Source organism: Lissotriton helveticus, chromosome 7 (genome assembly GCF_964261635.1).
Source record: "Lissotriton helveticus chromosome 7, aLisHel1.1, whole genome shotgun sequence".
NCBI classification, from domain to species: Eukaryota; Metazoa; Chordata; class Amphibia; order Caudata; family Salamandridae; genus Lissotriton; species Lissotriton helveticus.
The window spans coordinates 217,286,565-217,309,687 of record NC_136068.1 but is presented as its reverse complement, the minus strand read 5'-3'; the positions used below and the strand labels follow the sequence as shown (position 1 = coordinate 217,309,687).

Here is a 23,123-nt window from a genome sequence, read left to right as displayed (position 1 = left end):
GTTAGGTGCTCCAGGACCCTGGTGATGTCCTCACAGCACTGAACTAGTTGGTGCTGCTGTGTGAGTGACCGCCGCGACAACTGTGAGGTGGCATTTGCAGCCACATAATTAGACCTGCTGTAGGAGGCCAGCCGGCTCATGAGCTGGTGGTGGCGCCGGCTTGCTGCACTGCGCTGCTTGATCATCGCAGCAGTGTTTGCCTCCATGGCTGCAGTCATGCGGCCCATGGCCGCCGTCATGCGGTCCATGCGGTCTCCCACTCCGGCCACATTGCGCCCAATTTTGTGCAGCTGGAGCTGAATGGCACCTTGCTGCTGTGACTGGCGCTGATGGATCCTGAGCATGCGTCTCTCTACGCTCAAACAGGCATGGCGCTGTCCATTGCCCCTCCTGCTGATTGGAGCTGTGGTGTGACGGCGAGAACTCCCACGCCTGCTCTGCTGGCCTGTCACAGTGGCTGCCCGCTGTGTTGCCGCTGTCGCAGGCCCAGATGTCGTAGCACCAGCTGCAGGTGGTGTCACAGCAGGCGTTGCTGGTGCGGCAGGGACTGGAGGCACATTAGTGGGGTGCCTGGCTCTGGCTGCGGGTGGAACGGCAGATGCAGAGGCCACAACGGTGGGGGGCCTGGCTTTGGCTGCGGGTGGGACAGCAGATGCAGAGGCCACAACGGTGGGGGGCCTGGCTTTGGCTGCGGCTGGAACGGCAGATGCAGGGGCCACAACGGTGGGGGGCCTGGCTGCTGGTGTTGTTGCAGCGGCAGGGGCTGGTGCCTGGGTTTCCGGTTGAGAATCCTCCTCCTGGGCCTCCTCATCTATCTGCAGCCTCTCACTGTCACTGCTTTCTGCGCCACCTGTGAGGGTAAGTGGATACTCATTAGTTGCATGTGACTGTCAGACGTGCTGATGTTACATGCATGCTGGGTGACATTCCCTGGATGGCTGTGGATTTGCGTACTTTGGAACCTGTCTGGCTGCATTGTGGTACTACTACATTGTGGACATACTACATCTTCCACAATGCTTCAGGGCATTTCCTGATGCGCAACAAAGGCATGACTAAGGGCCATTATGTGAGCCTATTTGGTCAGGGACGGTCATAGGGGACAGGGTCGCAGTCGCATGCCACTTACCTTGGGTGTCTTGGGTGGGGCGGGAGGAGTCCAGAGGTGTGACGCCAACGCACGCCTCCCTCTCAAGGGTGTTCTCCACCTGGTCCTCCAAGGGTGTGTTGGGAGGGACTGTAGGTCCGCCACCTCCAGTGCCCGATGCCTCTCCAAGGCGCTCCGCCACCCTCTCCTTGGCACGACCTCGGAGGTCATACCATCGCTTCTTGAGCTCCTCCAATGACCTATCGGCCACACCCACGGAGTTCACACTGGAGGCTATTCCCAGCCAGATCCTCCTTTTGTCTTGCTCTGGGACCTTCCTGGAGTTGATCCCAAAGAGTCTGTCGTGGTTGGCCACCACCCCTTCTATCAGATTCTTGAGCTCCTGCTCTGAGAACTTCAGCTTCCTCTTACGCCCTGCGCTGTTGCTGGGGCCAGGAACAGGTTCCTCAGACATGGCAGCAGTTTGGTAGTAATTTCGCTATCACAAGATTAGCTGCTGCTTTCCGACTTGCTCCCTCGAGGTTTGCCTCACTGTGGTGTTTGGGGGTGGGAACTGCCTGCTTCCTGGTTGTGATGTCATCACTGTGCTCGAAAAGCGACTTCCCGTTTTCCCGATCGCACGAGATTGCGACTCGCATTCCCGATCGCATGAGATTGCGACTCGCATTCCCGATCGCACGAGATTGCAACTCGCATTCCCGACGCAGGTAGCCGGAAATAGCGATTATTCTGCGATTATAGTTAGTCGCTAACGGATTTAGCGCCCGCGTGCGAGTCGCTTTTTTTTCCAGTAATGTACATGAATTCTGATTTGCGAGTTCTCAATTGCGATTCGCATTTTATCGCTATTTGAGACTCGCAAATGCCGTTTTTCATGAATCAGGCTGTAAGAGAAGGGGTTGCTGTACGTCTACCTCTTCCCCTTAAATTGTTTCCTCTAAAACCACCCTTGAGGAATCCTCTAGAGGGGGGTGATTGTGTTTGCGTCTTGTATGAACACACAGCTGTATCTGTGGTATTTGTTTTGGAACCTCCTCTGTAAAAGGAGCAACAAAAGGAACCTCTGGTAGAAGGAGATTGAAGTGCTCCCATAGATTTTGGCACTTTGGTATCCTTCTTCATCTTATCAAGGGGTTGGTCTATTTGAGGCCAAAAAGGTGTACCATATTTAAAGGGTGCATTAAGAATAGTATGCTGAACTTCTGGTTTAAAACTAGAAATTCCGAGGCATGCATGTCTCACAAGCATAGTGCTAGTATTGATTCCTCTAGCTGCAGTTTCTACAGCATCTAATGTACACCTGATAGATGAATTAGAAAGGACGTTTACCTTCCTGTACTATTTCCTGCCTCTTTTTGTGTTCTTCTGGGAGATATTGCAATAATTCTTCCATTTGATCCCAGTGAGCTCTATCGTATCTGGACAACAGACCTTGCATATTGGCTATACATCAATGATTGGCTGATTGAGCAGCTACTCTCTTTCCTAATGCATCTATTAGTTCTGATTCTTTATCTGGAGGTGTTGCCTTGCCTGATGTTCGTGAGTTTGCCCTCTTACAGACATTAGAGACCAACAAAGAATCCACAGACAACTGACCCCTAATAAAAGCTTGTCAGATGGTGGGGAGTTTATATTTTTGTTTACCCTAGGGGTTAGTAAGCGTTCTCTAACTGGGTCTTTAAAAATATAATTTGTATGCCTCATCATTCCTTTCAACATAGGCGACATTTGTGTTGTTTTGCATGTGTTTCCGAAGGTTTCGAAAAGGAAATACTCCTGTAGGACTTCTTTGTGTAAAGGTACTCAATGATAATTGGCTGCCCTAGCAATCAACTCCTGATATGCAGTACTATCGTCAGGAGGGGAAGGTGTTGCTGGGTATATATCAGAGTCTGCATCTTGAGGTAGATCTATATTATAGTCATCCCACGGATTTGGTGGCTGACTATATTTATTGTCATCCTCTCCTAAATCAGGATATGTGTTAGGAGAACCTGATGGTGTAATGTGTAGGGGATCTATCTCTGGTATAATGGGAATTAGTGAAGACTGTGGAAGAGTTTGAGGAATGTTAATAGGGCTGGTAGCCATGTCCTTTTTCTTCTTCAGAGGGATTTTGTATTTTTAATGTCTGTCTTCCTTTTAAAGGTATTACTGGTTTAGCTATTATGTGACCAGTATTAGGATACATATGAATCTTCTTTTGTTTGAGATCCTGCTTCTCTTTCATTTTTTCCAAAATCGTCTCTGGTGGTTTTATGGGAGCATCTTTTTGTTTGGGTGCCGAAGTTTTCGGTGCTGAACTGGATTTGTATTTTTTTCTTTCGGTCCAGAATGTTTTGAAACTGAAGGGGTATTGTCTCAGCTGGGGTCCGAGCTAAAAGCCTTTCTTCTCTGTTTCAGTGCTGAGCCCAGGAGAAGGGCATTAGAAGCAGTCTATTGGTGCCGACAATGGCCAGCAGGCAATGGTGGTCCAGAAGCCTTGTGTTTGGTGTGAGGAAGTTTCGAAGGCAAAGGGGCTTTATTACTCACAGCACCCTGTCCCACTGGAACTTCTTCGGACTCCAACTTAATCTCTAGATCCGAGTAAGATTCTTGAATAGAGAAGGGCCCCTCCTCTTCTGCTGTCGATGCCTCCATTTCTCCCTCAGAAATATCCGGGTTGTGTTTGATGTTTTGCTGCCGCATGTCCCTTCGTCGAGCCCGACGGTCCGGCAAAGTCCTTTTCGATAGTAACGATCGACACGCATCGCAATCTTTTTCCCTGTGCTGCGGTGAGAGACACAAGTTGCAGACTTTATGCAGGTCGGTGCGCGGATACTTGCAGAGGCACTGAGGACAGAACGGAAAAGGATTATGTTCCATAGGCAGAAGACTGGATACTACGGAACGGAATGTAAGTTGATGACGCGGTTAGGCCTGAAGGCCGCCAATGATGTCTTCTACATCAAAGTAGAGAGTTTTGCTATTTTTTTCGACATGCGGAGAACGGTGAGACGCGTACAAAACATTACCGATGAGGGTGCAGTGGGTTGCGCACTGAGGGGATCCCGAAGAACGTTTTCAAACCGGAGCGCCGCAAACCACGTCGAACCAAATGGCGGAAAGAAAACTATCTAAGAATGGATGTCGATGCCCATGCGCACTATCACCGAAAGGAGGAGTCACTTTACCTTGTGACTAGAAAAGACTTCTTCGAAGAAAAACAACTTGCAAACATTCAGACCCAACACTAGATAGCAGGAGTATGCAAAGCATGTGTATCTACAGCACACATGCCTCAAACACATAATTTGACTGACTGATAACTAAATTGTCAAATATAACCTGTCAAATAGTCTGTAATTTCATGTTCAGATTATTCTACATGAGAGCATGTAACATGTAAGTGTAACTTCAAAGGGTTATCATATAAGAAGAGTAACAGAAGTGGCTAGCTGTATATTTATCAATGGCAGTGCAGCTTACGCACCTCCGAGCGACTGGGCTGATTCTCCCACGGCCTCTGGATATCGGCAGTGGTCTAGAATGTCGTAACTGAGCTTGCATTGAGATCAGCATGAGATACCACGGTAGAGTGAGAAGACCCAATTTGTTGTGAAGCTGTCCATTCATACACTCTAGCCACTGTAATGCATTATTCAATACATCCATGTGCACATTTCGATATCTGACATAAGGTCTTTCCAGTCATATGGAGATTTTGTTCTAGTTCAGTTGCCAACCTCAAAACCACTTAGCAGGGAATAGCATAGGTTTCAGCCTCCAAGTCGCAAACAATTCGATTCCTGTGGTTTGTTTCTAGCAGATAAAGTGTCTTGGAATGATCAGTGGTGTGAGACACAATCTTCTTTTGTCTCCATTAACTAATCTACTTTTGTCTCCATAAACACTGATGTCAGTTTCTTATAGTCAGACATCTGCTGGGAGTTAATTCTTCTTTCTTATTTATTTTTCTGTGATAAAGCATCCAAAGATTTACAGAACAAAACAGCCAACCCATTTCACCCAAACACTGGACTGCTTTAGGGCTGTAAATCAATTAAACAAATAATACATAACTAAAAATATTAATCAAACACACATACAAAAACATAAATTATTATCACAATAAGACAATCTGTGTATACATAGACTAATCTTAGACAAAGTGTCAGACTACACCTAGACAGACATCAACCACATTGGCTGTATAGTGCTGTAAATCTTTGGATGCGATTTCACGGAACAATAAATCAAAAAGAAGAACTGAAAAAGTTGCCTACTGGAATTTGATTGGGACTCATAATCTGTGTGGTGCATCACTAGTTTAGTTTTGACTATAACTGATCAGATGGGCATCAATTCATGGGCAGCGTTTGCAAGGGGTGAATGCGCACATTTCTTCAATCAATTGAGAATATTTTGAAACACATTGGGGACAAATGTAAATGTAAATGTACAGGAATTTATATAGCGCAAATCACCAAGCGGTCTCTAAGCGCTTGCTTAGGGAACCCGTCCTGGTATTCCCCTGTGAGATAACCCCGGCAGGGTATCCGCAAGGTGAAAGCCAGGCATCCCACCGCGAGGGGCCGTTGTGGAGATTAAGCAAGCTATTGCCCAGAGTCGCAGAGTGTGAACCCGTGAATCGAGTAGGCACCGGAGCGAGAATTGTCGAGTCCATGGACATTTTAGGATTCAAGACCCCGCCGAGCCGGGAATTGAACCCTGGTCCCGGGCTGACCTCTGCTTCCAGGTCTGCCTCCTCTAACCAGTGAGCCACACTTCACCTCGACAAGGACGAGGTGCCGTTCTCATGACTTGCTGCCCATGTCTTTGTAGTATTAGCTTCTGGGGGGTTTCTTCTGCTGTGGGTGACAGTCATTTGCTTTGCTTCCAGTTCTGGACCACCAGCCATTTCCTGGAGATACCTAACAGGAGAAATATACATCTGAAGGACTGCCCTAATAGGACAGCTCTTTTAACCCCTTCCCTGCGGGGCTAATTCCCCCGCTGTGCTGGGGGGAGGGGGGCACGCACAGCGCCCCGGTGCTCGTGATGAGCTCAGCTCTTCATGAGCCACGGTAGCCGTGTGCACAACGCCCGTTCCAATGGAATGCTCAGCACAGCAGGGGAATTATCCCCGCGTGGGAGCGGCGCAACAGTCATGAGGAGCTCAGCTCGTCATGTGCACACGGCCACCGTGGCTCATGACGAGCTGAGCTCGTCATGAGCATGGGAGGGGTTAAAAGTGGACTTACCAATGGCCCAGTGGAGCATGAATCACCGGCCAAAGGTATCCTATGGTGGAGCCAGGCAAGATTCCATGCCCAAAACCCAACTTCTTAATAAAGCACAAAACAGGATGTTTAGGGGTGGGGCCCCACCGATTTTTTTAAAAAGTGTTTCCGCTCCATTAACCTCTAAACTGGAAACATAGAAGTAATTTACACCTAAGAAGGCAAGCCAACAGGTAAGTGGAAGCTATTCCCCCCTCGGTATGGCTTGTGTGTCCTAGTGTAAGATCTTCGCCTGCCTGGCTAGAGTAGTGGTTGCTCTTAAGGCAGAAGAGCATGCCAAGCTGTGACACATTGTTTTGGCCATTTTTGTTTTTAATTAACTCCCAAGTTGGGAATCTGTTTTTGAAAACAAATCAATGGCCAAGAAAAACAGGGAGTGTTTTTTTTATGTCCTGGACATTGTTTGAGTTTCTAGCCTCTGGAAAATACTCACCATGCCTCATCTGCCAGCCCAGAGTTGGAAAATCTAGAGATTGTGGGCCTGCTCTAAAAGGCACAGAGTCTCAAATTGGCTGTGGGGTAAATTGTCTTGCTGATCAAGTGTCCCCACAGCAGTGCCAGCTGAGGTACTGATGGTGAAACTTTACATTTCCACCACCTCTAATTGAGCAGGCAAGTTTGGCAGAATGTGTGTGCTGCCAATTTACGACATGATAGACTGCCAGTATGGTTTTAGTTTGTTTTAAAGACAAGCCCCCAAGGTGGCGTGTTATTTTTCAATAATAGAAAACCCTGACCCAACAGGAGTTTCGTCCTATGTAGGGGGCAATTGTAATTGTGCAGGTGTGGCACCTGGCAGGTGTTAAGTAGATAAAAACAAAAGCCATACCCTGATAGGGTGAGCCTTTCAATACCACAGACCTGGCGGTTCTGAGGCAACTGGCCGCTGTGAAGTCGTTTCTGACCATAGAGATGAGTGACCCTCTGCTGTGGGAACCAAGGCAGTTGCACCATCACTAGATGAGGTGCAGAAAGTAAGAGGTGGTCTGACAGGACAGAGATGCCCCCTTACCACCCACCTCTAAATGAGACCCTAAACATTTCAGCACACAGTTAATATACCTTGAGTCTAAATGTAGCATCTCCTTTCTGCTCTTTAGCAAAGCGGTTGTAGTCATTATGCAAAGGGGCTGATGTCAAACTTAAAGGTATAAAATGACTTACAGATTGATTACATTTTTTAGATAGTGAAAGGGTTCCAAGTTGTTTTAACAAGGTTTCAAAATCCAGACAGGTGATAGGCTGGACAGCAAAAGGAAATATGTAACATGCACTTTCTCTATTAACAAAACATGTTTATCTTGATATATTACAGTGGCATTGAGTTTGGGTATTTTCCTAAGAAAGGAAAAGACTTAGGGCCAGATGTACGACCATTTTTGCACGCGCAAACAGGTTTGCAAATGCAAAAATGGCATGGGGTATGTACAGGCCCTATTTTGCGAGTCACAATTTTTTGAGACTCGCAAAATAGGGTTTTGTGACTCGCTATTTGGAAGTGGCGTTCCCTTCCTAATAGTGTGCGCAACCCTATGTACCAATGTTTTATGTCCCTAATTGTGGGCGCAAAACAACTGTGAATTACCACCCTCTTCAAGTAATGGGGTCGCAAAAGGGAAAGGGTCCCTAGGGGACTCCTTCCCCTTTGCAAACGCAGGGGAAAATATTTTGTAAGAGCAGGCAGTGGTCTCAGGTACCAATGGGGTCATTCCCAATGGGATTGCAAATTTACTACTACTAAACTGAGATAAAATCCTAAACTTACTACTTTTGGTATTAACAGAAGGCATTTAGCAGTATTAAAGTAAGGACTCCTAACTTTACTACGACTAAACGGAGATAAAATCCTAAACTTAATACTTTTGGTATTTACAGAAGGCATTTAGTAGTAGTAAAGTTAGGACTCCTAACTTTACTAATACTAAATGCCTTTTGTAAATACCTAGAGTCGTAAAGTTAGAATTTTGCCTCAGTTTAGTAGTAGTAAAGTTAGGAGTCCTAACTTTACTTCTACTAAATGCCTTCTGCGAATACCAAAAGCAGTAAGTTTAGGATTTTATCTCAGGTTAGTTCTGTGAATCGGCCCCATAGATTTCCAAGCTAGCTCAGAGAAAGAACCTTCCATGGAGAGACAGTAGATGCATGAATACAGGTTTTGTATTCCAGAAAGAAAACATAAAATCACTGGAGCAAATCAAACAAAATGTTTCCCTCAAAGGGCTAGAAGTATTTAGATATCAACTGAGCCATGTACTCATCAGCAAATAAGTTCAATTCCAGACCCAGCACATCGTTTGAAAAATTGCTCGTCCTCACATTCAGGAAATTAATTACTATCTGAGCTCTACACGATACTTTGCACAGCGGAGATACATCCCAAAGGGAGTTTCCAAGTGGCATTGGAGAAGGAGTTTGGGTCCACCCTAAATGATAAACAATGGGCTGCCCTTATGTACTCCTCCCAGAAAGGAGCAATTAATACCAATAGTAGAGAAGATAACTTGAAAATACTTCATAGATAGCATTACACTCCAGCGTGAATAAACACCGGCCGGAGATATGCTGGAGAGAATGCAGTGGAATGGGAAAACTACCCACATCCTATGGCCTAGCCACAAACTCAAGAGAATTCTGGGAATCCGTACTGAGCGTCAAAGAATATATCACTGGTAATAAACATGGGCGTCTGCAAAAATGTTTCCGGGGGGGGCAAATTTTTAACTTTATCACCATCCCCCTTGCACCCTTCTCCCCTCTGCCTTTCACCCTTCTCCCCTCCGCCTTGCACCTTTCTCCCCTCTGCCTTCCACCCTTCTCCCCTCCACCTTGCACCTTTGCCTTGCACCCTTCTCCCCTCTGCCTAGCACCCTTTCGCCCTCACCCTTGCACCCTTCTCCCCCTCCCCCTTGTACCCTACTCCACCTCCGCCTTGCATCCTTTTCTACCTTGCACCATTCTCTCCTCTGCCTTGCACCATTCTCCCCTCTGCCTTGTACGCTTCTCCCCTCTGCCTTGCACCCTTCTCCCCTCTGCCTTGCACCCTGCTCCTCTCTGCCTTTCACCCTTCTCTACCTTGCACCCTTCTCCCCCTCCGCCTAGCACCCTTCTCTACCTTGCACCTTTCTCCTCTCCCCCTTGCACTCTTCTCCCCTCCCCGTTGCACCCTTCTCCCCCTCTGCTTTGCACCCTTCTCTACCTTGCACACTTCTCCTCTCTGCCTTGCACCCTTCTCCTCTCTGCCTTGCACCCTTCTCTACCTTGCACCCTTCTCCCCTCCGCCTTGCACCCTTCTCTACCTTGCACACTTCTCCTCTCTGCCTTGCACCCTTCTCCTCTCTGCCTTGCACCCTTCTCTACCTTGCACCCTTCTCCCCTCTGCCTTGCACCCTTCTCCCCTCTGCCTTGCACCCTTCTCCTCTATGCCTTGCACCCTTCTCCCTCTGCCTTGCACCCTTCTCCCTTGCACCTTTCTCCCCTCTGCCTTGCACCCTTCTCCCCCTGCCTTGCACCCTTCTCCCCTCTGCCTTGCACCCTTCTCCCCTCTGCCTTGCACCCTTCTCCCCTCTGCCTTGCACCCTTCTCCCCCTCGCACCATTCTCCCCTCTGCCTTGCACCCTTCTCTACCCTGCACCCTTCTCCTCCCTGCCTTGCACCCTTCTCCCCTCTGCCTTGCACCCTTCTCCTCTCTGCCTTGCACCCTTCTCCCCTCTGCCTTGCACCCTTCTCCTCTCTGCCTTGCACCCTTTTACCCTCTGCCTTGCACCCTTCTTCCCTCCGCCTTGCACCCTTCTCCCCTCTGCCTTGCACCCTTCTCCCCTCCGCCTTGCACCCTTCTCCCCTCTGCCTTGCACCCTTCTCCCCCTCCACCTTGCACCCTTCTCTACCTTGCACCCTTTTCCCCTCTGCCTTGCACCCTTCTCTCCTCCGCCTTGCACCCTTCTCCTCTCTGCCTTGCACCCTTCTACTCTCTACCTTGCACCCTTCTCCTCTCTGCCTTGCACCCTTCGCGCCTCTGCCTTGCTCCCTTCTCGGCCACCCCTTGCACCCTTCCCACCCAATGGAGGGGGCTGCCACCTGGAACAATGGCACCATTTCAAAAGCATGATGGACTAGGGCCGGCCCTGACTGGGCCCACACCGGACAGTGCCCCCCTTGCCACTCCCTGCGGACTCCCATGGTAATACAGTACCCTGCAGGGCACTGGGGACATTGCTAGCCTGGATGGTCATCTGAGAGGTACACAAAGAGTCCTCTGGCTACAACTCATAGCTAAAAAAATGGGGACGAACTGATCACCCCATTCTACTTAAATGGTCCTGAAGGCTTTAGCTAGACCTGGGAATGGAAACAATAATAGCCTTTGCTAAAGCAGGCAGAAGAGGGAATTCAGTACCCAGGGGAGTGTGCTGCTAGATTTCTTTGGCAACACTGAACAATATTCAATGTTCAAGAACATGGAGGGCAATTCAGATCCTTCCACAGGACATACCTTAAGATGATCAGGAAACTATTTGAAATTTGTGATCATGAGTTAAGTGGCTACGTTATGCTTCCCTTTTAAGGCAGGATTATTGAAAGAAAGGCATGCAAAATATCCCAGGAGCCCAGGAAGGGGAGGAAGGAAGAAAGAAAGTAAAGGAAATTGTGAATGCATTTGTTGATCTATTGTTTAAGCCGTTGACCACGGCGCGAATTCTGCCGTGGTGCGGGTGAAATAATGAGTGGGCATGGTTCGGACGTCCCCCGGCCATCCTCCGCACATGCCCACCGTGACATCGGACAGCCGGGGGCCATCCGACGCATCAAATGGGTTAAAATAAAATAAAAATTACTGAAACAAATTAAAGTTCACATTAAACTTAAAATTGAAATTAAAGAATCTCCATGAGTAATGACATCAATATATGTGCTCCTCATTAGAAAATTAATTTATACATTTAGAAAATATTCTCTATATGTACGCGTAAATTATTATGCGGGGATAAGTGCATTAGAACATTTTTAATTGCGATGGTATCATGTCAATTTATAGAGCATGATGTACAGTAAATCAAAAACAACTGTACCTATTAGACAAAACATACATACTATTTGGCTACCCATGGACAAAGGGTTAATAATTTTAATGCGCTCCAATATATGACAACTGTAGTTGTGACTTAATGTGAAGGTGGAAACCAAGGGGCTTCCTGGGAGGCCCACAATAAATATGTAAAGGAGCCCCGTATCTCTACGTATAATTATTTCATTTGCTTCCTTATTACAGGCACATTCTGAACGAGTCTAGAATGAGAAGATAGTACAGCAAGGGAGCAGTGGTGTCACAATGGAGCCTACAGAAGACAGCATTAAGCTTCCCTATGGACGCTCAAGTACTGTGCAATAGCACATCTGTGCTGCTGGCAGTACATAGACATTACACATCTGTGCAGCACCTTTCCTCTCAGACTCTGTGAAAAGTCATTAATTGCACATTTGTGCTGCTGGCAGTAGACAGACATCATTACATATCTGTGCCGCACCTTTCCTCTCAGAGACTGTGAAAAGTCATTACAGCAAACAAATGATGGACTGAATGCTGACAATGCAAACATTCTCCCCCAGTCAAAAGATCTAGGTTAAATCCATCGTTCTTTTGCCCACTACGCCACCCCAGTTTGGACCAAGCCATATGCAAATCAATCTTGACCCTGTGCCCCATGAGAACAGTCCAGAACGAACTGCCAGGTCAGGTCCTCCCTGGACCGGAAACAAGCATCCTGGGATTGGTTTCAGGGTATGTCACCCTTCTTCAGCCAGGGTAGCTTGAATCCAGTGGCACAGTGAGCAAGGGACCCACGTCTGGGCATACCCATCCCACTTAGGGCGAAAAGTGTTACAGCAAACAAATGATGGGCGGAATGCTGACAATGCAAACATTCTCCCCAGTCAAAAGATCTGGGTTAAATCCATGGTTCTTTTGCCCACTACACCACCCCAGTTTGGACCAAGCCATATGCAAATCAGTCTTGACTCTGTGCCCCATGGGAACAGTCCAGACCGAACTGCCAGGCCAGGTCCTGCCTGGACCGGAAACAAGCATCCTGGGAACGGTTTCAGGGTATGTCACCCTTCTGTCACCAGGCTTGGCAGTTCGGGGTGGACTGTTCCCATGAGGCACAGGGCCAAGACTAATTTGCATATGGGTGGGTTCAAACTGGAATGGCATGGTGAGCAAAAAAACAGTGGATATAGGCCCAGATCACTGTACTGGGGTGAATGTATGACATTGTTCTGCATTCTGTCCATCAACTGTTGTTTTTGCATCTGTCACCCCAAGTGGGACGGGTATGCCCAGACGTGGGTCCCATGCTCTCCATGCCACTGGAATTAAGCTATCCTGGCTGAAGAGGGGTGAAACCCCGAAACCTGTCCTAGAATGCTTGTTTCCAATCCAGGTAGGATCTGGCTTGGCAGTTTGGGCTGGACTGTTCCCATGAGGCACAGGGTCAAGACTGATTTGCATATGGTTGGGTTCAAACTGGAATGACAAGCAAAAAACGATGGATTTAGGCCCGGATCTCTGTACTGGGGTTAATGTATGACATTGTTCTGCGTTCTGTCTATCAACAGTTGTTTTTGCATCTGTGAAAAGTCAGACATGCACTGCTGCAAATGCCTTTTCTACTGCTTGTCAGATGGAAATGCTTACAGCAATGGACATAAGAGTGAAGGACATATAGTACAAAGCAGGCCCTGTACAGTGTAAGGTATTAATGTAGCTTTTTGCCTCTGTATGGTTATGGAACTCCTTTCTTACTTGCAATATTTACATAATGTAAAGCTGGGGTACTTTAGTTCATAGATAAGTAGAAAGGATGTACCAAGTAGATGGCTACGCCCAGAACATCCAATGAGAGTGGGAACCTGTAGAAAAGGCTTGTGGTCTTTGCAGCCAGATAACAACACTGTGACTTGCTTTCGAAATAGTGGGCTGACTAAAACAGCCACTAGGGCATAGCAAAGGTTGCATTTAAATGGTCAGTGTCACTGACTGATTGACAAGTAAGCATTTGGAAGAGACAGCAGATTGGTAAACTCATAAGTGCTCAACACAGGCCTATGCCATTTACTCTAACTGTCTGCACAAGATGTCTTGCAGGTTAATCAAACATAATGATCTTGTTACCTATTTCGGAACTTCCCTTCCTCACAAGAGCATTGGGATCCTCAGGCTTTTCAGCATTTTTTTCCGAGAACAATACAGCGTCTTGTGTTTCTCTGGATGTAAAAACGGCCAGAGGCTTCTCTCTTTCTAATATGCTCATCCTTTTCGTAACTTGTGAAACATCTTTGATGTTCTCCTCCATCAAAACAAGCTTCTGTTGATCCTTGTCATCACCAGCTACAGTTTGGCAAACCTAAAAGTTACAGAAAGTTAGTTATGAAAAACATGGTCATCAACTTCCTCAAACTTAGAGATAAAACATTACAACTGGTTTCCATGTTCTAAGCCTTGTCTCACACCATTCTGGAGTCAAGGAACAGAATGACCTTTTGGTATTCTGTATGGGTGAGTTATACTGGCCAGAAGACTTGGCTGCTTAAATGGAACCTTGTGCATGAAATGCTCTTTTCAGACTTTGTTGACAAGGTTGCTAGTGACTATATATATGGCACATTTAATCTTCAATGGTTAAGAATTTTTTTTGTTCAAGTGATCAAAGCACGTAATAGGACTGGAAAGAATTTAAATTATTGATATGAATATTATTATTATGATTATCATCAATATTAATAATAATTTGGAAATGCCTTAAAGGAACAAGACAGCAGATGATTTCTTATCCTGTTTCATTCTCCAGAAATGACCGCATTACTATAGACTCACAGCAATACTTTACGCTCATGGCATTAGTATAGAGCCATGAGAATTGCTCTGATGGACTAAAGGTGAAGAATAATGGTGTTACCTGGGACTTCCTTGGTGGTAGGTTCTCCATACTGGAGCTTGGTTGGCACGGCTGGTGACTGGTAATAGGATCACGTCGCGGGTGCACTGGACATGCAGCTGCATGATGTTCCGGGGTGGTGACAAGCACGTCTGACTTCAGGTCCAGTTCACTTCTTGTCTTAAGTATGTGAGGTTCCATTGCCTGCAGATACAAAGAACACAGTTGATGCGGTACCCAAGGTGATCATCTGGTGCAAGGCCTGCCTCTGGGGGTGCCCTGCCTTTGGAGGTGCCCCATTAAGACACAAGCGGGAAGGGTCTGAGTGGCTGCTGGGACAGTAAAGTAATCTAGATGGCGGGGGGCAGGGAGAGATTGGACTTGCCCAATACTCGAACTGCACGTTGAGCCATGGGGTTTGTGGATTGGGAACCTCCCCCATTAGGGCGGTGATTGGTGCCCAACAGCCTTAGAGGCTGAAGATCAAGGCGATACCTGTAGTGAATGTGGAAAAATGTCCTAGTGTGCAGGGAACTGAACAGTCCCCTCCAACCCTAAATCCCAGGCATGGCGTATTATGGGACACTGAGTTCCTATTTGAGAGTGAGAGATATGCACAGCGGCACAACCGGAAGGCGAGTGCCCAGGCCTTGGCATGTGGTTGGACTGGTTTAAATTCTGGGCTGGGTCATTTTCTAGTACCTATCAAGAAAGTAAGGCATTGAGAAAGAACTGGATGTACCCATGAACCAGGTTGTTCAACACTAAAGGGGCTGGCCACCTGTGTCATCAAAGTTTTCTCTCCCCCCGGGGGGGGAGAGAAAACTTTGATGACATGGCTCACATAATTTGATTACATGGCCCACATAATTAACCCACCTAGAGACTTCATACAACAATGACACAAAAGCACACACATAGGAAGGATTAGAACCATAACTAATCGTGCAAGCGATACCAGCCCTACTAGTGACCTGACGATGGACTGCTTTGGAGAAACATGGGAAGCATGTCAAAGCCATGAGTCAAAGATAGAGTATGGAGTGTTATGGATGTGGATGAGCTTCCGTGTGATGGGAATTGTCAGGGAACTTAAAGGGAGCTGTTGGAGGCAAGTGGTCCCAGAGCTGAACACTGCTTCGGATCTCACTTATGCACCTGGGATAGGCCCTCTAACTAACATGAGGGTATTTGGTGATCCAAGGGGTGAGTAGTGGCACAGCTGGAGACCAGAAGTCCACACAAAGTGGATCGAAGCATATTATACAGTGTATCGCAGGCCCAATTATTTTCTGTTCCATACTCCTGGTTTTGTGTGGGATGCATATTACCTGGTGACGGAACAGCACTAGAACTTGGGTAGGTTATTCTGCTCTGCTGCATTTGCTCATAGTGGGTCTCCCTTCCATTTTTGCTGTTGCCTCATGTGTTGTTGCTGGTGTTAGATGCTTTGGGCACTGTGCCACTGCTTTCCAGAGCCACTTTGCAAGTGCCCCCTATTGTAAATTAATGTATTGATCAGTGGTTTCATAATTGGTTGGTTTGGTTTACCTATCAGACCCTAGTACAGTGCACCAGGGCGTGTAAACCAAATACTGCTGGTGGGCTTGCAGCTCTGGTTGTGCCAAACACAGAAGCAGCCTGTAAAAGTATGTCTAATGTCTGCCATTGCAGAGCCTGCGTGCAGTCTGGTACTGTCATGCTGACTGAGCAAGTGCACCCACTTGCCAGTCCCTAAACCTTCCCTTTTCTTCATATCAGACACCCCTATGGTAGGCCCAAGGGCAGGGTACATTGTAAGTATAAGGTAGGACATGCCCTGGTGTGTGTGGCATGTCCTAATAGTGAATTACAGCCATTTTCGTTTTTCACTATTGCAAGGCTACCTGCTCTCCATAGGTCAGAATAGGCAGCTAGAATATTACATTCTTATAATCCTAACTGACTCAATGAACATAATAGAAATTCGAGTTTAGTGTGCCTGCACTCAGAATGATAAAATGCATCTTTTAGTGAAGTTGGTTTTAACATTCTATGTTTGAAAATAACACTTAGAAAGCAGGTATTTTCTTGTCTATATATCCAAAACCTGCCTCTGCTAGGTTGTGTATTCCTTAGCTGGAGTTTGTGAGTGACAGGGCTGGGGATTCCAAGAGGCAGAATGAGTCAGTCCAGTGGTGAATAGAAAGATCTGCATCTAGATGGGTGGGAGGAGTAGCACCTGGGACCTAAATAGGTCTGTGCCTGCCTTTCACAATGTTGGCTCCACCTCCTGGGGTGTGGCTGATGTCTCTGCCCTGCACAGTTAAAGAAGAGAAGGAATCATGTCAACAAAGTGCTCCAAGGCTGTGCTTTCCCTCCACAATGCTGGCTCCACCTCATGTGGGGAGTCTGCTATTTCTGCCCTGCGATGCGAAAGGAAAGAAGCAGCCATGTACACAGAATGCTCCAGAACTGGTTTGGACTGGGCAAAGGGCCTTCTGCCCTCAGAGGACAAAGGATTTTGGGGTATAAATATTGGGACCCTAATCCCAAGAAATTAGATCACTTTTGGACTACAAGAAGAAACCGTTACTGAGGAGAGGAACCTGAAGAAACTGAGGTGAGACTATCCCTAAGCTAAAGTGCTGCTTGGGGGATTGGCTTGCAGTGGTTGCCTGACTGCCAAAGAAAGAACTTTGTGTGCTTTATTTTCAACTTGTGAAGGATCTCCAAGGGCTTGGAACAGAGCTTGCCTCCTGCTGGGACAACAGATGTCAAACCCCAGCTCTCCAGAGTTCTTTGGAAGTGCCTACTGCTGTTTTTGGGCCTTCTGAGGGACTGCCTGTCGCAAGGAGCTGGAAGCGCGACTCAAGAAGCGTGTCGCCGTCGCAGCCGCTGCCATCGCAACTCCTAAGGAGGGTGTCGCCGCTGTAGATGACGCATTGGACCGCATTGAAAGAAGAGTCTCGTAATGAAGAGGAAGCGTGTTGCCGTCGCTGCTGCTGTCATATCTTGGATGTTGCCGCTGTAGTTGTCGCACTGCACCGCATTGAGAGAGGTGTCTCGCCTCGGTGAAGAAGCGTGTCGCCGTCGGTGCTGCTGCAGTCTCTGCTGCTGCCGTCGCATTGTGGATGTCGCATCTGTAGTTGTCGCACTGCACCGCATCGAGGAAAGCGACTGGCACCCACGGGGAAGCGTGCCGCCGTCGGAGCAGCTGCCGCCGCATCTTGGATGTCGACGCTGTAGTTGTCGCATTGCGCGGAAGCGTTTCGCAAACGTTGAAGAAGAGTGCTGCAGCCGAAGCTGTTGCCGTCGCATCACTAAACTCGGGTGTCGCCGCTGCAGTTGACACATCAAACCAAGACTTCTCACATCATCGGAGAAGCGTGCCGCATCTGGAAGATCTTCACGTCTTTATTTCTTTGCACCGGAACTTTGCCGCATTTCCATCGCTGCAACACTTTTGTTGTACAAGCGTCACGCATCGTAAGGTACATTGACTTAAAGTGTTGAATCTTAAGAACTGAACTGAACTAAGATGAAACTACCATTTTAAGTATAGTATTGTGGATTTTTGTCGTTTGTGGTCTTGTGTTAAGTCTATATAAAGAATACTTATTTTTAATATACAACTGTGTGGTGTCCATCTGTACTGTTATCACTGGGTTACTGTATGTGGTCACAAATGCTTTACACACTGCCTCTGAGATAAGCCTGCCTGCTTGTGCCAAGCTACCAAGGGGGTGAGCAGGGGTTATTTTAGGAGTGTACCCCCTTACCCTGACTAGAGGAAAGGGTCCCTATTTGTCACAAGTACCTACCTGTGCCAACTAGAGACCCCCAAATCTAACACATATGAATGAAAATACCATGACCAAGGGGCAAAGTTGATCGCTTTCCGAGGCCATAGACGATGGATAAGATGTCTTCTCTGTGTCAGAAACGGATTAGGTTGGATTGCTAACCTCCTCAATAAAGATGATGTTATTATCCGCGTATAGTACTCTATGTAAGGATTGAGTAGGTTAAGGTGTTCGAGGCACTGCTGGATCTTATGAACACAGCTGCCAGAGTGATTGACGAGGATAGTCGAGTATCTGATCTGGAGGTCAAAGACAGAGAGATCATGAAGATGGTTGTCTGCCATGCTGGAACCTCTAAATCCTTTAAAGAGTGGGTTGTAGGTAGAGAGGTGAGGTTCAATTACAATAATCTAAGTATTGTAGTTGTTGCTGATGGTTAATAAAAGCTCAATCTATAAGATTTTAGTAACTTGCCTACACATGTTAGCACCACCCCGAAAAATCTCCTTCTTGATTTGTGGGGAAGCAGGTTCATCAAGCACTAATACAGTGTCTTCTCCCAGGTCTCTTTGAGACTTCTGACTGCAAGACTACTTAAAGACAGACATATAGTGTTGAAGATGGTCCAAATCCAGAGGCAAGTCCTTTGTGAGTTATTTCACATCACTCTTCCTTGGTTACACAATGCTGACTCAGCAGCACAATCCTTCAAACGTGTCATTTAACAAAATCCTCCAAGCTTCTGATCCAGGCCAAATGAAAACTCAACATAAATTCCATATTAAACACCTTCAATGCTCCAGAGACAGCATGCATGGATGGAACTGTCTTACTTGTTAACTTTGAAAAAGCATACAAATCTGTTGGGTGAGATTACTTATTTCTATCCTCATTTCTCAAATATTTCCAAATAATGTATCTATACCATGGCTTGGGAACATATGTGTGAATGGTTTACTTTTGGACAATTCCTCAATTTGCACTGATAAAGAGCAGCTTACAAGTTGATTATATGGTTTGAGGTTTTGAGTGGAAGATCAAATGTCACTCTCTGCACACAATCTCCTTCCCTGTATTTGTGAATCTATTTCAGGACCAGAGGAGAGGTTATGCTTTACCTTCTCCGCTTTATTAACAAGCATTTGCAATGCAATCTTGTCTTGCCTTTGGCATCTTATATGTATTTAGCTATGCAGCACATTAGCCTGGGTGGTGAAACATCTACTGTTGTTTAACATGGAGGAAAAGTAAGTACCAAACAGTGTGACACGCCAGGTATGGGAACACTTGGAGAGAAATATTGCCTTTCCGCGGGAAATGGTATAGTCCAAAGCTCTGTTCTTAATATAAAATCAGGGCCTTTAGTGGTCATATCACTGAAAATACAAGATTTGAAAAACTAATTATTGTCTACGGGTGCTCGTAGAAGACAATTTCTATGGACCGGAATCTAGAGAATGCTAAAGTGATTCTGGTATTTTACTTACCTCTGCTGGTCATTTTCCATCAAGAAAGTTAAATTGAGGCAGTTGCCAGAAAATTTAAAAAAAGAAAGGCCCTCAGCAGAAAGCAATTCTGGTATTTTACTGACCTCTGCTGGTCGTTTTCTATCAAGACAGTTAAATAGAGGCAGTAGAACAGAAAAAAATGTCCCTAAGCGGAAGCAGACAAGTTCTAGGGCTGATCTCCAGAGCCCACAAAGTACATACACATATAAGTATATACTAAAGTATATTCAGGAGGTCTTGAATGCTCAACCTAAAAAGCACACATTATTATAAATGCGAGCAGGCATTAATCTGACATAGCACACATACCAGAATAGCAGCTTCAACTTAAAAACCTGAGTGCGATTTTCACACACATTCATCGACCTAAAAAGCAGCCATATTAAACCATTTTAAAGAAACTTCAAACCCCATGAACCCTTGGGAATAATGCACCAACAGTTCATCCGAGCAGCATATAGATGTCCCTTCATAGTCCTTTTCTGACTATCTTTCTTCGCTGCTGCTGCAGCCGGCAGTTGGGTGCTGAAGGCCTTTGGGCCTTGTTTATCTCTTTTATAATATTTACACATTTTACTGGTCATTAACCTTTCATTTGCAACACAACAGTGGGAATGCATTGCCGCTCCTATACAGTTGCTGAGCCTCTTTGGGGGCTGGTGCCTCGTTCGAGGCGTGTTAGGGCTCTGTGATGCAGTCTTCCAACCACTGATGCCCACTGGGCTAAGTCCGCGCACGATAAGATCCCTTTTATTATTATTATTATTAACCACTAGATGGCAACAACATGCCTCCTCTGTTAGGGACATTTCATTTGCGAGTGCTACGGAGCAAGTGCTCGAATCTGCTTTTCTGATCTGGAGCACCGCAACGGGCTGCGCCCATTTTCCTTGGCCTTCATTGCCTGGAGTCAGACGCCCCTCTGGGATTGTATTTAAAACTGCGAGACTCCACACAGCTTACCTAAAAAATCCCCAGTCAGAGGTTCGAACTGGAGGTGCTCTAGTTTCTCGATTAATACTTAGCACTCTAACGCCTCTGCAGGAGAACTATTAAATGATTCAGCAGGGACGCACACTTCTCATCTGTCCAGTGGAACTGTGGTGTTGTGCGGTGTCCGTAGAACCTACATACAATGGCCACTCAGGCTCATTATAAATAATCCCCTCAGCCCAATCGCCTCTGATATATAAGAGTCTCATGATTCCTACATGGAGGAGGAGGAATCTCTTACCTACCTCCCAATAAATGACAACTTCTGCGAGGTAACGGATGCCTCTATACAAAGGTGGCTCTCTGAGGCTATGACACCCTGGAGCAGAAGCTCCTTAACATGGCTGCAAGCTGCAGCCAACTGCTTAACTCGAGGGAAGAACCCCAAGTGTCATCCACCCTTTTACTCCTAAGACAGCCAGAGGAGCACCAGAAGTGAAAGAAAAAGAGCGACCAAGACCCAGGTGTCATTTCAATGACTTTTGACAGGCTGAAGGGTACCTTTATTGGTCACACTTTTGCTCCAGACCCTGAGGGGCCTTTCTCTCAGACAAGAGTCTTTTGATTCCAGCAGCATCGCCTGGTCTACATGGAGTCTCCGTCCGCTGGTGGCAGGCCCAATGGAGTCTCCGAATGGCCGTGCCATCTTTGGAACCCAACCGGACTTGATGATAAAATCCAAAGCCAGTGGCATAGGTTGGGGGGGGGGGGCACAATAAGGAGAATTCTCCACAGGAGCAAAATGGTGCGATCAGGAACGCGATCTTCATATCAACTGCCTAGAGCAGCTGGCTGGTTCCTTCGTAGTGTAATGCTGGGCCAAGGAAAGGGTTCAATGTATTGTCCTCCGCAAGATGGACAATGTGGCGGCAGTCTTATACAGCAACCACCCAGGTGGAAGATGGTGCAAACCCCTTTCGGATTTGGCCCAGAGCTGCTGGGAATACTGCCTCGCGAATTAAATCTCTGTTACTGTGGTGCACCTACTGGGATAGGCCAATCAGGTGGCAGACTGGCAATCGAGCTTGTCGAAAACTGAGCATCCTGTGTTCCAGGCGCTAGGGTCCAGGATCTGTTTGCCTCCAGGTTGGATCATCAATTGGACAGGTGCTTCAGCTGGAGGCCAGAACCCAATGCGACATTGACAGATGCCTTCCAACAACACGGGACAACGGAGATGGGCTATGCCTTTCCTCTCTTTTCCATGATAATGTGACTCTCAGGCCAGGTCAGGAGACAACTGGCAGATGCAGCGGTAATAGCACCCGCTTAAAGATCTCAAGTCTGGTATCCAGTTCTGATGGAACTTTCTTGGGATTTTCCAATCCATCTACCTCTATTTCCGACTCTGCTCAAAGATCCCTCAGGGAATACTCAACATCTAGTTCTAGAGGGTTATCTGTGGCTAATGGCAAATGAGGATTTCCAGGGACAATGGAAAGTCCCAGGACTTTCGAACCAGGCTGCAGACTTACTCTTGAAGGTATGGGCAGACAGTACAGTCAAACTGTACAGATCTGCCTTGCCCAGATGAATGGGTTGGTGTCATCAGAGAAGCCTGGATCCGTTGGGGTCAAGAATTGTCTATATCTTGAACTTCCTAGCTTCCCATGCTTTCAAGGGTATGGCTTACTGGTCAGTGACTATCTCCCATTCATCACTAACGGCGGAACATGTCCTGATTGAAGGCCACTCTGTGGGCGAGCACCTGCTGGTTAGGACACCACTGTGGGACATCCAATTATTTGCTACCCCCGAACCGAGATACTTGGTTTTATGGGACGTCAATTCGGTGCTCAACTTGTTTCTCTCATGGCCCCAAAACAAATATTGGTCTCGAAAGGAGCTGTCTGCCAAATTGGTGTCTCTATTATGTTTGATCTCTTGTAGACGGGAGTCAGATTTCAGGCCCCTGGACATCACTGGGAGAGTGTTTACCCTGGATGGGGTTATCTTCCACATTTCCAGGAGAACAAAGACCAACTCTCGGATTGTCTCATACCCAGTCTTTGTGGATTCTTCTAAACAATGTGTGATGCAGTGTGCCAAAGCTTATGAGGTTATGACAGAGAGCCTTTGTCCCCAAGGTGAACGACAAACCCTCATTGACCTCAGAAGACCCCACAAACGTGTTTCTTCTCCCACCATTGGCAGATGGGTATGTTCGGTCATGCAAGAAGCTGCTATTGCCACAAAGATGTTTGGTGCGTATTCTACCGGAGGAGCAAAGCTTCTAAAGTATTTTCCCTTGGGGCACGCTTAGAGGACATTATGAATGCAGCAGACTGGTCCCTGGACTCGATGTTCCAGCGATTCTATTTCAAGCTACATCCCAGCATGGCAGCTTTGGTGGTAAATAAGTGTAGAACTAGCATAATCCTCATCTCCCGTACTGACATAGGGTGTACATTTTCTTAGCTTTCGTAACACTAAGTTTCAATTCTATTAAGGACACAGAGGTGAGAATTATCCCTTCCGGGGTCTAGGATTGACGGATCCCCCAATATAACCAA

At 46.8% G+C, this 23,123-nt stretch overlaps 1 protein-coding gene across 1 annotated transcript in view; it reads right to left on the bottom strand.

Moving 5' to 3' along the window:
* Positions 1-23,123, bottom strand: part of CTCFL (CCCTC-binding factor like) — a 270,522-nt gene that overhangs the window by 208,848 nt on the left and 38,551 nt on the right. Inside the window, exons 3-4 of the mRNA XM_078651972.1 lie at positions 14,346-14,528; positions 13,562-13,793 (exon numbers count right to left, since the gene is read on the bottom strand). Coding sequence (XP_078508098.1) covers positions 13,562-13,793; positions 14,346-14,528 — 415 coding nt within the window. The remainder of the gene's footprint in view (positions 1-13,561; positions 13,794-14,345; positions 14,529-23,123) is intronic.